Raw genomic sequence first — 14882 nt, 5'->3', positions numbered from 1 at the left:
TGAGTTGAGTTAAAACTAACAAACATGCTTAATGTTATGCTTAATGTTAGGAGCCATCTCAATCCTCATCAAACTAATTAATATGAATTGCTTATTTATCTACTCATTTAACCTTCTTTAATTTCTTTTTTTTTTTTAGCGAGCATGATAGTTTTGGGATTGGACATATATACACGTATGTTCAATTCAAGTACAAGGTCATAATATAGGCCAGTATATTTGATGGAATATATATACACGTTGATCGTGCTCGAGGGTTAATAATATTTTTTAAAAAATATAAAAATATTTGAGTTGAGTTAAAAGCATGGAGTATATTTACGATGTCATCATCTTTAAAAAAAATATTTTCTACAATAGCACTATGAATAGCGCATAGTAAAGCTGCTTTAATATACTGACAACTAATTTCTTTCCCTTTAATTTTCTTCCTTTAAGATATTTTTAATTTTATTTTTTTTCTTTTTAAATTTAATTTTCTTTTCTTTTCTCTTATTGAATTTTTTTTCATATTGTAAAGAGAAAATAAATTGATGTGATTTTTTTATATTATACAAAAGTTGGGTGATGATAATTTTTTTTTCATTTCAGGTTTGGTTGAATTTTCTTATTAAATCATATTTGTTTTTACGTTTCAAAAATATTTTAAAAAAAATTACTACAAATTAATATTTTTTGATATTTATGTATTATTTTTTAATATATATATATATATATGGGTCAATAACAACTTTATTTCAAATGTAAAAACAATATAAAACATGATTTTAAGTGCCGGCTACGGAGCCAGACCCAATGCTATTGGGTATATAGCCGAGCCAAACCCAATATCCCTGAGTCTGGCAATGAGCAAGAAAAACATCAAAAAATAATAATTTGAATTAAAAATAAAATAAAAAAATTCAAAGTTTTTTGAAACGCAAAAACAAACGTACTTTGATAAGGAAATTCAACCCAACCTCAAATGAAAAAAGTTTTCATCACCCAACTTTTATACAATATAAAATAAGTTTTATCAATTTATTTTCTCTTTACCGTATGAAAAAAAAATTAAAAATATCTTAAAAGGAAAAAGGTCTTAGAGCTAGACTCAATAGCATTGGGTCTGCCTTTAAAGCCAGACCCAATCTCTATGGGTTTGGCTCGGCATCCAAACCCAATCTCTTTGGCTATGGCTACCAAGTCAGACCCAACATCTTTTAGAAGCGATTTGGGTCTGGCTTCCAAGCCACATCAATACACATTGGGTTTGGCTGTCAAGCCAGACCCAACAGTTTTTGGCACAGGATATACAAAAGATAACGCCCCTAGTAACACTTTTTAACTAAGAAACAGCAAAGGCAACGCCTCCATGATGCTATAATGTCATCAACGGTGCAAACACTTTATGTCTACAGTGTGGTCCACAATGCAATGAGTCTATGTTCATAGTAAATGTACAGTGTTTTTCCCATGTTTTTTAAAGTATAGTATAATAATGTGAGCTTATGTCTCTATTTGACTTTAAATTGTACTTTTAATGGGTCATTGTTAAGCATAATGGTGGTCAAATCTCTTTCTTAACACATATACTCTAACATCGCATTCTGACAAAACATAATATGCATGATAATCGTCATAACAAAAATATGAAATTTCCCTTATAATTAAGCATACCAAGTTATTGATTGTTACCTGTCTTTCAAGGCTTCCATAACCACACCAGTTATTCATCCAATTTCATTATTCAAAATGTTTCAATATTTCACAGTTCGGTCACTTTTCGGCATTTAGGTCACACACATTCTCAATAGTAAAACTTCAAACATACAATAAATCAAAAGAAGAATTATTAATAGTTATGCTTAATTTACCTAAGAAATACACGTACAGGTATAAATATAGATATAATTGCGGATAAAACAGTTCAACTTAAGAAAGGGAACATATATAGAGATCATTGTTTTTTGTTTTTTGTACTATCATTCTACTTGAAAACATACACCAAAGGACTCCAATATATAGGATATTTAAGTGAAATAATAATGTTGCAAAAAAAGAGTTAATGCTTCAGATTATATGATCTATTACATGCACAACAAAAGATTTTTGAAGCCCTGAAGTCTTTCTATCTTCTAATTATTTGGTTCGTCGGTGCATGAAGGTCCTACAACAAGATTTAATTAAGCAAGATTTTCAGATTTTAAAGAAACTTAGTCCTATCTTCTAAGAGTATCGAAAGTGAAAATTCACATCCTCTCATGGTATTTTAAGGAAATCCCCTCACATATAATAGTCATATCCCTTATAACAACTACATAACAACATCTAAATACATTAGGATACAAGTTTCTAGTCATACAAGATAAAATTTCTAGAATTCATGTATCAGAGGTAACTCAAAACTTATCGTTCTCCAGCACCACGAAACAAATGCTAACATTCAATTCTAACATTGACCTTCACCCTATGCAAAGGCAAGTTCCAATTCCAATGGTTTTCCACAGCTCCAGAAACATATCCAACTTCGTCTTTCGTTTATCACGAAGACAACCCAAATTCAATGGTTTTCACGATTTCGGGAGTAATTCCAACATTGGCTTTCGCTCACCACGAAAGCGACCTAAATTCAAGGGTTCCCGCCATTACAGAAAACAAGTCCGACATTGACTTTTGCTCACTGCGAAAGCAACCCAAATTCAATGATTTTTGTCATTTCGAAAACAAGTCCAACATTGGTTTTCGCTCACTGCGAAAGCAACCCAAACTCAATGGTTTCCGTTATTCATAGTAAGGGAAAGCCAATGTTGGACTAGTTTCCAAATGACAAAAACCGTTGAGTTTGGGTTGCTTTCGCAGTGAGCAAAAGCCAATGTTGGACTTGTTTTTGAAATGATGGAAACCATTGAATTTGGGTTGCTTTCGCAGTGAGCGAAAGCCAATGTTGGACTTGTACCACAATATATTTTGTCAATATATGTTTTAACGAGTTCGGATACTCATCTTTATTTTTTTATAAGGATATACCTCTATAAAATTTTATATCAAATTCATTATATTCAAACAACATATGATAAATGCACTAAAATGTTGTTTGGGTCTCTTCCTCCACTAGAGTTGTGGGTCTCATTTTCCTTTGAGGCTTATTTTTATAGTAATCTAAGACACACTCACACATCTGGGATGTAAAGGTTCAACCCAGTTCTGTTGTTTATACGTTTAAATTTGTCGTTGTACATTGGTAGGTGGAGTTGTCCTGTGACATAACAGTCCGACCCCTGCCAAGTGTTTTATCCATATTTGGAGTTCTATAACTCCTAATGGAACAAGGATTACATCTTGTGAAAACTAACATAATGACACACATTTTTCATGAAGACATTTACCCCAAACTCTTACAATTACATGTACAAAATCTTAGCTCAAGGTCTGGTGTACATAGTGCCTAGAATTTTCCAATTCTAACCTGTCTATGGTTTTCTACCAACATCTAGGGCTCTACAACTCTAACTCAGGTGATTCCAATTCCATTTAAAAGCAAACATCCAATTACACAACTTTCGTGAAGGAAATTTTACCAAATTTTACCTATAACTATATCAGACTCTAGTCACAACTAACAAATCAACACAGCCCAGATTTTTCCGATTTTGATGTCTAGCATATAGAATCATTATTTTCATGCATTTCATTCTTTTCTTTAACCACCTTCACTTACATAATTTATCTTCACACTAACAATCATAATTGAAAATATAATTTACTCAAAATTAGGCTTCACAAAAGTAAAAGTAAAGGGTTTGTTCATTAGTCTAAACTTTCCAGCACATCATACATCTTGTGGGATTTTCTACATTGTTATTTTTAACATGCATACATAACTAGTTTTAAGGATGCATTCCTCCTTTCATATTTTTATTTGGCTGAAGGCTTGTAAGCCTTAACTTGGTCTTCTTGTTCTTGTTTTAATTAAGGACATCACCACACTCCTCTCCATATCTCTTCCCTTTCCCATCCTTTCTTAAACATGTCCAGATAAATCCTCAAGAACTTAATCCAGGGCTGTGATTTTCTACATATAACTTACCCAAAACGTTTTGAAATTGTTCTAGAAAGGTTGTAGGTTTGTCTTAGTTGTGTCTTCTGCTACTTGAAAGCTCTTTCCTCTCTTAATATTTCGACTTCTCTTTCTCTTTCCCTTTGCTGTCACCAGCTCTTTTTTCCCCTCTTTCTCTCTTTGTTTTGTCTCTTGATGTTAAATCTTTACTCTTCATCCTTGTTCTCTCTTGATGCCAGACCCAAGTTTCCATGGGTCTGGAATTATGTCTGACTCACGTTGCATGGGTCTAGCAAACATACCTCACTAACAATAATAATAATCATACTAATAATAAAACAATAATAACAAGAATAATAATAAGAATAAGAACAACAACAACAACAAATAATAATCATACCAATACTACTAAAAATAATAATAATAATAAAACAACAGTAATAATAATCAAACTAATAATAATAAAAAACTATAATAACAAGAATAATAATAAAAATAATAAAAACAACAACAATAATAAAAACTATAATAACAAGACTAATAATTAAAAGAATAAGAATAAGAATAATAAGAATAATCATACTAATAATAACAATAATGCAAATAATAATAATAATAAAACAACAACAACAACAATCATGCTAGACCCAAGATGCTTGGGTCTGACAAGCATGCTTGATATCCACATGTCAGACCCACGTTTACTTGGGTTTAGAAAGCATGCTTTACCCAAGGTTAGTTGGGGCTGACATATATTTATTTGAGTCAGGTATTATACTAGACCCAAGTTTTTTTAGGTTTGACAACATGCCTGACCCATAGTTCACTAATAATAATAATAATAATAATAATAACAACAACAACAACAACAAAAACAATAACAATAATCATGTCAAACCCAAGCACATTAGGTCTGACAAACCATGTCTGATTCTAGTTCTTGACCCCAGTTTACTTGGGTCTGCTAATGCCTGACCAAACTTAACTATTAATAACAACAACAACAACAACAATAATAGCAATGATAAGAATAACAACAACAACAACAAGAAGAACAAGAATATTAATAATAATCATACTAATGCTACTAAAAATAACAACAACAGCAATAATCATACTAATAATAACAACAACCATACTAGATCCAAGTACCTTAGGTTAGGCAAACCATGTGAGACCCAAGGGGTTTAGATCTGGTAAGCATGCCTGATATAAGTACTTGAGTCTGACATGTATGCCTGACTCGAGGTAGACAAGATGCCTAACCCAAGTTCTCTAATAATAATAACAATAATAGTAATTATACTAATAATAAAAACAAGAATAACAATAACACTAGTAGTAGTAGTAGTAGTAATAATAATCATACAAATACTAATAATAATAATAAGAATAACAATGACAATAATATTAATAATAATAACAACAACAATAATAATAAGAATAACAATAACAACAACAACAACAACAACAATAATAATAATACAAATACTAACAACAATAAAAACAACAACCATGCCAGACTGAAGCACCTTAGGTTTGCCCAACATCCCCGACCCACGTTTACTTGGATCTGGCAACATGCCCGACCCATATTTACTTGGGTCTAACAACATGCCCGACTCAGGTTCACTAATAACAACAACAACAACAACAATAATCATACAAATAATAATAATAAGAATAAGAACAACAATAATAATAACAACAACCATGTCAGACCCACGTTACTTGAATCAGGCAAACATGCATGACTTAAGTTTACTAACAACAACAACAACAACAATAATAATTATTTTAATAATGCTAAAAATAACAACAACAACAATTGAGTATGACAAGCTTGTTGAACCAAGCTGCTTGGACCTTGCATGATTACTAGATTCAAGATGTGTGTTCGAGTATGATATAAGTTATGCTTGTTTTTGCGTTTCAAAAGTGTTTTTGGAAAAAATTATTTATTTTTATTTTATTTACTTTGAATTAATATTTTTTGGTGTTTTTAGATTATTTTGATGTACTATTATAAAAAATAATAATAAAAAAATATTTTTTTTATTATTTTAATATATTTTTAAATAAAAAATAAACAGTAGACGATTCGGTGTCAAAGAGTCAACTATAGCAATTCTTGGCCAATCATTCTATGCTTTGGCAGTATTTGGCACTGCGGTTGGAAATTGCTTTTGAAAAATTTTGATTTTTTTTCATTTTGCTTTAAATTAATATGTTTTTGATATTTTTAAATTATTTTAATGTGCTAATATCAAAATATTTTTTTAAAATAAACAATATAATTTTAATATATTTTAAAATAAAAAATATTTTAAAAAATAATCATTACCATACTCCAAACACCCAAATCTTTCTTTCTGCCTTCGAGAGCACAATTCAAAATACCCCATAATTACCGGATCCAAGTTCGCTTGTGTCTAGTACGGTGACAGACCGTGTAAAACAGAAAGGTTGAAGCAACCCTCCCTCGCTCCCCTCTTCAATTTCAAAAACTTGATTGAAGAAGCAAGCAAAGGAAGCATGTTTGCCCCACAAACCCAAAGAGAAGAAACATTTCGAAATCTGGGTGAAGGCATACATTATGCGACTCCAATCATCCCCTTGACGAGGAAGACAAGCGAAGTGGATCTGGTACGGGGTGTTGTTCAAATGATGCAAGGTCTGTCCAGTTCCCTTTTCTACTGGGACCAAAGTGGGCAGTGTTTTTGTGTTGCCAATGTTGGGATTTATGTCACTCACCTTTCCCACTCAACCCTTCACAACCTTCTATCTCGCTTCACCTACGCTGCCACTTGCTTGCAACTCGTCCATCTTCGTCTCAATCTTCCACACTCTTATTATGCTCTTCCCACTTTGAGGGCATTTGCGTCTGTCGCTTCTCACTGCCTTCTGGTACCTACTACATTTTTTTTTTCTTTACTTCTTTTTTTAATTAATCGGATTGATTGAATATTATTGTTGTATCTGTTTTTTTTTATTTTTTATTCTAGAGGATGAGAGATGTTGCTTTGAAGGAAGAAATGAAGATGTGCCATTCTAACGAACAAGAAGATTTTGGAAACGAATTTACTCCTACTTTATTGGGATTGTCTAGTTCTTTATCAAGGTTCCTCTCCTCTCTCTTCCTCTCCAGCATTCCTGGATTCTTTTTTCGTGTATTTGATTGGAAATAGGAAATGGTTTCGTTATGTTATTCCGATTACACCATGCTTGCCACTATGAGTTTGTTTCATTTACTGATGAATTTTGTTGATATTAGTCTCTGCTCAGCTGCTGAATATTTATTTCAAATTGTCCATGGAGCCATCCCCCAAGTGTGTTTTGAGCCTAATTCATCTGTTCCACCTGTTGAAATTGCTGTTCATATCCTTGACTATCTTTACACGAAACTGGATCAAGTTTGTCTCGTGCAAGGTGGTGAGGTTGGGATTACTTTCTATCATCCAACCAACCAATTTTATTTTATTTTTTTTGTAATTTCTCGTGGGTTCTTCTGGTTTACACCATTCCTTTTCAAATGCAAAATTTCTGTTAATTCCAGGTGGAAGAGTATCTCATGCTACTCAATATGTTTGTGGGGAGTATAGTACCCTATATTGAAGGTCTTGATTCATGGCTTTTCGAAGGAACACTTGACGATCCTTTTGAAGAGGTAATTTAGGTTCAAACCTTTTGTTATATACCAAACTCTGAATTCTAAAATGGTTTCATTTAATTAGTAGTTTCCTGTGTCGCACTCTATGGAATAATATGTTTTTTTCAATGTAAATTTCTTTACTGAAGATCCTGTGAGAGCTGGTCTTCTTGAACTCTTTGCTGATTTTTTTCTTGGGAACTTCTATTCGGTTTCTGCAACTGTTTGGATCAGTGTGTATTTACTTGTAATGAACGATTATACTTCTCTCAACTTATCCTATAAAGGTACCGGAAGAGTTAAACAATGACAGTATAAAGTAACTTGTTCTTTGCAGATGTTCTTTTATGCAAACAGGGCAATCTCGGTTGATAAGTCCGAGTTCTGGGAGAAGAGCTATCAGTTGAGACGATTACAGTGCAGGAAGTTAGATATTAATTCTTCCATACCTTTATCAAATAACAAGACAGGAATGGGTGAAAAAGATTCTATTCCTTTTTCTGAGTTCAAAAAAGGAAAAGAGCTTAACGTAAAGGAACTTCTAGTGTGTCCTTTGTTTATTAAGGAAATTTCTAAGTCAATTGTCTCTGCTGGAAAATCATTGCAGCTGATCCGCCATGTTCCTATTTCATTCTCAATGATGTTTGAAAAAAGGAGACATACAGATATTAATGTTTTTGGAGGTTCTAGTGATGACAGTGGTTTAAGCATTTGCCGACAGACCTTTGCAGGGTTAACCTTGTCGGAGATTTTTTGTGTATCAGTAGCAGGTCTTATAGGCCACGGTGATCATATTTTCAGATACTTCTTGCAAAATGAGCAAAGTAAATCAAAGAGCGCCGCTCCTTTGGTGTCTGCCATAATTAGAAAGGAGGAGAACAAAGATGATGAAGGCTTGCACAAGTTCTTGATTAATACATTACTGCAGAGAAAGGTGATTGATTTAGAATGTGCACACAATTTTGGGATTGATTTTTCTGATTTGGAGGAAGAGCGCATGAAAACTGGTGCTGTGGATGAATTTCCCCTACAGGGAACATTCTTTCCAGAAAATCCAGCTATCACTGCATGTCAAAGTTTGCTTGACAAGAATAGAGATTCCTGGAAAATGTTGAACTTATCTAAAAATTTCTACCTACCTCCTTTGAATGATGAGGTCTTACGACATGCCATATTTGGTGGAGAAAATGGACCAGTTTCTGCTGTCAAAGGAACAGACTATGCCTTTGGTTTTCAATTTGGTGTATCTGATTATGATGATTCACAGAATGACACCAAACTGTTGGAAGTCTTGTTTCCTTTTCCCACTGTTCTTCCTTCTTTTCAGGTAATTCTTGATTGATTATCTCTTAGAGAGAATTCCTGAAGAGTGCTTTGAGTTTTACATGTAATTTTGAAACAGGATGATAAACGTATGTCAGAGCTTTTGCCCTTTCCAAAAAATAGCACCCTTATTTCAAGAGTTCTTAGTTGGTTTCAAAGTGTTTGAACCAAGAACAACTCCACTTCCAGTGGCTATTATACAGGAATGCCTAACTTTCTACATTAAGAAACAGGTAGCTTCTTGAACCCGTTCTATGGAACTTTGATTTCTTATTGTGCCAAGTTCGTTGTTGATGTACTCAAAATCTTTAATTATTTTATGTCATAGGTGGATTATATTGGCGGGCTCATTTTGTCAAAATTAATGAATGAATGGAGATTGATGGATGAACTTGCAGTATTGCGTGCCATATACTTGTTAGGTTCAGGTATCTTCTAGGACTTAACCTCTCGGCTCTTGCTCACATTGGGTGCCAGGCATCTGAAGTTTTTTCTAACGTGTTTGTTGATGTGTTGCTATCTTTAGGTGATTTACTGCAGCACTTTTTGACTGTGATTTTTGGTAAGCTGGACAAAGGAGAAACTTGGGATGATGATTTTGAGTTAAACACTATATTGCAGGTGATCCATTTAAATGATCCATCATGTCATAAAGAATGTTTGTAGTTCTACTATGATTATTATTTATGGAGATTTGTTGCTGTTTTTCTCTTGATATGGGGTTTTTGGCTGCAACACTAATTATATAGAACCCCTATTAGCAAGTATTCATGTTGTCCGTGTATTAAATTCTCTAGCTTTTATAAATTTCCATTATTGACCACAGGAGTCCATTCGGAACTCCGCTGATGGCACACTGCTAAGTGCTCCAGATTCTTTGGTTGTTTCCATCACCAAGAATCATGGTTTTGACAGTGATGAGCTGCCTAATACACCTACCCTTTCCTCAACTCCTCGTAAAAGTCGTCTGCACAACTTTGGCATAGATGGCCTTGATTCACTGAAATTCACATACAAGGTCTGTTATGCAGTTGATTAGACTTGAATTATTCTTAAAAATCCAGGTACTCATGTTCAATGTGTGACAGGTCTCTTGGCCACTTGAACTTATTGCGAATACAGAGTCAATCAAGAAGTACAACCAAGTATGTCTCTTCACTTTGCTTCTATTGAAGTTTTCATCCAGTTTCCCTTTTCTTTTATTGATTGTCTGGTGGTGTAGGTAATGGGGTTCCTGTTGAAGGTGAAGCGTGCAAAATTTGCTCTAGATAAAGCTCGGAGATGGATGTGGAAGGTTCTTTTTTTATCATTATTTTTCTTACATGTTATCCTGGATATGGTTATTCATTTATTGATGAAAGCAGATAGCTCTAGTCTCCAGACAAGGAAATATATAGTTTCAAAGGCCATGAATACGATGTCATTGTTACTGTCTTACAACTGGGTTATTGTTCTGACCTTTTCCAGGGTAGAGGTAATGCGACAAATAGCCGCAAGCATCACTGGTTAGTGGAACAGAAACTCCTACATTTTGTGGATGCCTTTCACCAGTATGTCATGGACAGGGTGAGAATCTTCTCAATGCCTGGGTGAATTTACAATCATTAAACATGGAAAAGCATATTTGAAATTAGAACAGTTTGGGGTGTTGAGATGTTGACTGCCACACATGGTTACACTGTTAAATTTTGTTATTTCTCAAATTTTCTCATGAAGAGCTTTGTATTCTGCATCAGTCCAGGATTTGTGCTTCAAACTGAGACCTTGCAGTATCAGAACTACAGAAGCTTAAATAAAATTTGTGAGGGATAGAACTATCTTCGGAGTCCCTTCCTAGGACATAGTTGGGAAGATAACTGGATGTGGGTGATGCCCCTTATTTTCTAATTGGAATTCGACATGCTGGCAGTTTTGTAATGTACTTTAATCATTGCTTCAGTTATGGGCCCGCGTCTGTATTTTGTGTTTTAGATGATAAAACTCAGTGTTGCTGCAATGATCTTGTCTTTATATTTTGGCATGACCATACATACAGACATAGCATTCTATGTATTGCTTTTTAATTTCTTCAGTTTATATGTTGGCTTATGCTGCACAGTCATATTAATTTAATACTGTATTTTTCATTTGGCCAACTCAAAGATAGTTTTTGCCTTACTTCAGATTGGTTCTGTAAGTTTTCTGCTACCATTTTTTTCTTATCAACTCCTGGGACTGGAAGGTGTTAGGAGACCATGTGGGAAATAAAAAAAGAAGTATTATTTACTCAGTGGCATTTTGTATTGTTTAAAGAAGATGTTCAGATGGCTTAAACTCATCACATGGTTTGCATTCTCCTTTGGCATTCGAGATTCAAAGTGGTGTTCATTGTACTCTATCGAAGTCTTTATTTGATGTTGAAATGACAATACTCAAGTATCATAGGAAATAACTGCATTACATACACATCATGCATTTCAGTGAGGGGCTCATTGAAGTGCTCGTTTATTGAGAGCTGTTGATTGATTATGCTTAAACCTTTTCTGCATTGAAGTTTAGAAAAGGTCTCTGATTAGGATTTAGTTTGCAGGTATATCACAGCGCATGGCGTGAACTCTGTGAAGGTATGGCAGTAGCTGGGTCTCTGGATGAAGTCATTGAAGTACATGAGGCCTATTTACTATCAATTCAGCGACAGTGCTTCGTGGTTCCAGATAAGCTGGTGTTTAATTTATCTCTCTTCCTTTTCGAGTTTGCAATCTATTCACATGCTTGGACCTTCTTTTAAGTCAGTTATCATTGTGAAGAAGGCTAGTGTTAGTCGATGGTGTGTTCATTTATGATATAATGGAAAAGGAATTACTAGTTTTCAACTTCTCTTCTTGTTCTCCGTCTTACATCTAATTGTAAAATATGCATAGTAGACAGCACATCACTGCCTCTCCAGATTTCAGTTCCCAAATTTTAGCAGAGAAAAAATAATAGTTCAAAGGTCATATGCTGATATGGGACAGGGTAGTAGTAAAGATATAAAGAAAAATAGAGCAGATAAAAAAATAAAAAAAGGTTAGTCCCTATAGGAGAGGGATAAACTGAGAAGAAATAGAGAAGAGAAAGTCGGATAATATTGTTAAATTCAATTAACAATAGTCTGCGTAAATTATAGAAAAGATGCCCTTAAATAGGCACCAAAACCCTAATAGCATCCTTTTTAAAAGAAAGTCAATAACAGAAATTAAGAGGAAGTCCCAACCGACATAAACAGCTAAAATAAAAAAGTATTAAAACATCCTTTTCCGCAAAACTGGTTCTCCATCACACGCATTTCCATATCTTCTAACCATGTTTTATATATATATATATATATATATATATATATATATATATAAACTTACTGTTTTCTTTTGCACTCAGTGGGCCTTGATTGCTAGCCGAATCAACAGCATCCTTGGACTGGCTCTGGATTTCTACTCCATACAGCAGACATTAAGTAGCAGTGGAGCAGCTTCTGCAATGAAGGCTAGATGTGAAATGGAAGTGGAACGGATTGAAAAACAATTTGATGATTGCATTGCTTTTCTCCTCAGAGTATTTTTCTTATTCTCTGCCTTTTTTTTATCAAATATCTTTATCTGACTGCTATTCTATAGATCCTTGTGCTATTCTTTTCCTATTCGTATCTCACTTATGGTTGCTACAAGTATGGCACGTGTGTGCATATGTGCCATAGATGTATGCTTTCATGTATCTAGTTCCATACTTGAGGTTATGAGAGAAGACAATGTTTGTTTAATTTTTCTTGAAGATGAAAATGTGAAAATAAGAGCTGTTTTCTGACCGTGCAGGTCTTATCTTTGAAACTCAATGTGGGTAACTTCCCTCATTTGGCTGATTTGGTTACCAGAATTAACTACAACCATTTCTACATGTCTGATAATGGAAACTTGATGACTGCCACTGGCTCTGAGATAGTGACTTCAAGACTTGGGAAGACCTTCGGATGAAATTAGGTTGGGATTGATTCAGATTGCAGATGCTTCTACCATGGGATGTGATGTGTGAATGTATGCATTTGTGTAAATAATGTGAAAATAACTTTAAATACAACTATAAAGTATACAGTGTCTTCGGTGTTCCCAAAAACGCAAGGTAGGTTATCTAATGTAAAAGCCTGAATTTATGTTCCAGATCCTGGTTTACAACAGTGTATTTCTATATATTATGAAAATGGGTGAATTTTATTTGCCTCCCCTGAAGTTAGGTTTTACTAAAACAGTACTGAACAGTTTCAGCAATCTCTCAACCTTATAGTTTTATTTGTATTTAAATTGAAACTTGGTGTGAAATTCAGTGCAGCAAAAAACCAGATTACAATTGCATTATGCTCATGTGAATATACCGCCCCCTAGAGCCTAGGGTTATTGCCAAGATAAGCTCCCACCCTCCAAAGACAACAGGCTAATTAAAAAAATAAAAATTGAAACAATACGAGTTTAATTGAAATGTAAATTATTAAAATGTATCCATACTATTAAATTGAAATAAAAGTATGCAATTAATCTCCGTACTCCATAGGGCTTTGGGTTTTAGAGTTTTTGGTTTTAGGAGTTTTAGGTTTTGGGTTGGGGCTTAGGGTTCGGGTTTCGGGTTTGAGGTTTAGGATTTTTAGAGTTAGGGGTTTGGGGTTTGGGGTTCGGGTTTAGGGTTTCGGGGTTCAGGGTTTTGAGTTCGGGGTCCGAGGTCCTGGGTCGCGGATTCAGGGTTCGGGGCTCAGGGTTCAGAGTTCCGGTTTCAAAGCTGAGGGTTTTGGGGTGGGTTTAGGGGTTCGGGGTTTCGGGTTCGGGTTCGGGGGTCGAGGTTCGGGGTTCAGGGCTCGGGTGCGGGGTTCAGGGTTTAGGGTTTAGGGTTTAGGATTTAGGGTTTCGGGTTTAGGGTTTAGGGTTTCGGGTTTTGGGGTTTGGGTTTGGGGTTAGGGTTAGGGGTTTGGGTTGGGTTTTGGATTTTGGTTTTGGTTTTAGGGTTTTGGGTTTAGGGTTTAGGTTTAGGGTTTTAGGGTTGGTTAGGGTTTGGAGGTTTTGAGTTGGGGTTTGGGGTTTTGGGGTTAGGGGTTAGGGTTTATGGTTTTAGGGTTGGGGTTTGGGGTTTTGGGTTTTGGGGTTTGGGGTTTTGGGTTTAGGGTTTGGTTTTGGTTTAGGGTTTGGTTTGGTTTAAGGTTTAGGGTTTGGGTTTGGGTTTGGGGTTTGGGGTTTGGGGTTAAGGTTTTTAGGGTTTAGGGTTTAGGGTTTAGTTGGTTTAGGGTTTGTTTGGTAAGGGTTAGGGTTTTGGGTTTGGGTTTGGGTTTGGGTTTAGAATTTAGGGTTTAGGGTTTTAGGGTTTTGGGTTTGGGTTTGGGTTTGGGGGTTTAGGGTTGGGGTTTAGGGTTTAGGGTTTGGTTTGGTTTAGGGTTTAGGGTTTAGGGTTGGGTTTGGTTTAGGGTTTTAGGGTTTAGGGTTTAGGGTTTGGTTTGGTTTAGGGTTTAGGGTTTATGGTTTTAGGGTTTAGGGTTTGGTTTGGTTTGGGGGTTCGGGGTTCGGGTTGAGGGTTTTAGGGTTTAGGGTTTGGGGTTTGGGGTTTGGGGTTTGGGGTTTGGGGTTTGGGATTTGGGTTTTGGGTCAGGGTTCAGGGTTCAGGGTCAGGGTTCAGGGTTTCAGGGTTCCGGGTTTCCGGGGTTCAGGGTTCAGGGTTCAGGATTCCGGGTTCAGGGTTCAGGGTTCAAGGTTCAGGGTTGAGGGTTGAGGGTTTGGGGTTGTGGGGTTGGGGTTTTGGGGTTGGGGTTGGGTTTGGGGGTTGAGGGTTGGGTTTAGGGTTGAGGGTTCAGGGTTGAGGGTTGAGGGTTTGGGTTGAGGGTTTGGGTTT

The 14882-nt window shown here is 35.3% G+C and overlaps 1 protein-coding gene across 1 annotated transcript; it reads left to right on the top strand.

Annotated features, from left to right (window-relative positions):
- Nucleotides 1–6402: 6402 nt before the first annotated feature.
- On the top strand, nucleotides 6403–13243 carry LOC18106369 (uncharacterized). Its single transcript, XM_052447848.1, is given in 16 exon segments — nucleotides 6403–6943; nucleotides 7042–7157; nucleotides 7311–7473; nucleotides 7593–7703; nucleotides 8023–9012; nucleotides 9088–9171; nucleotides 9173–9241; nucleotides 9337–9436; nucleotides 9535–9629; nucleotides 9835–10026; nucleotides 10097–10153; nucleotides 10231–10302; nucleotides 10476–10574; nucleotides 11578–11709; nucleotides 12402–12575; nucleotides 12833–13243. Coding segments are annotated over 16 exon segments (2985 nt in total). The 5' UTR covers nucleotides 6403–6571; the 3' UTR covers nucleotides 12992–13243.
- The last annotated feature ends 1639 nt before the right edge of the window (nucleotides 13244–14882 follow it).

This window comes from Populus trichocarpa, chromosome 16 (assembly GCF_000002775.5).
Source record: "Populus trichocarpa isolate Nisqually-1 chromosome 16, P.trichocarpa_v4.1, whole genome shotgun sequence".
NCBI classification, from domain to species: Eukaryota; Viridiplantae; Streptophyta; class Magnoliopsida; order Malpighiales; family Salicaceae; genus Populus; species Populus trichocarpa.
The sequence above is the reverse complement of the archived record's forward strand: the minus strand, read 5'-3'. Positions and strand labels throughout refer to the sequence as shown.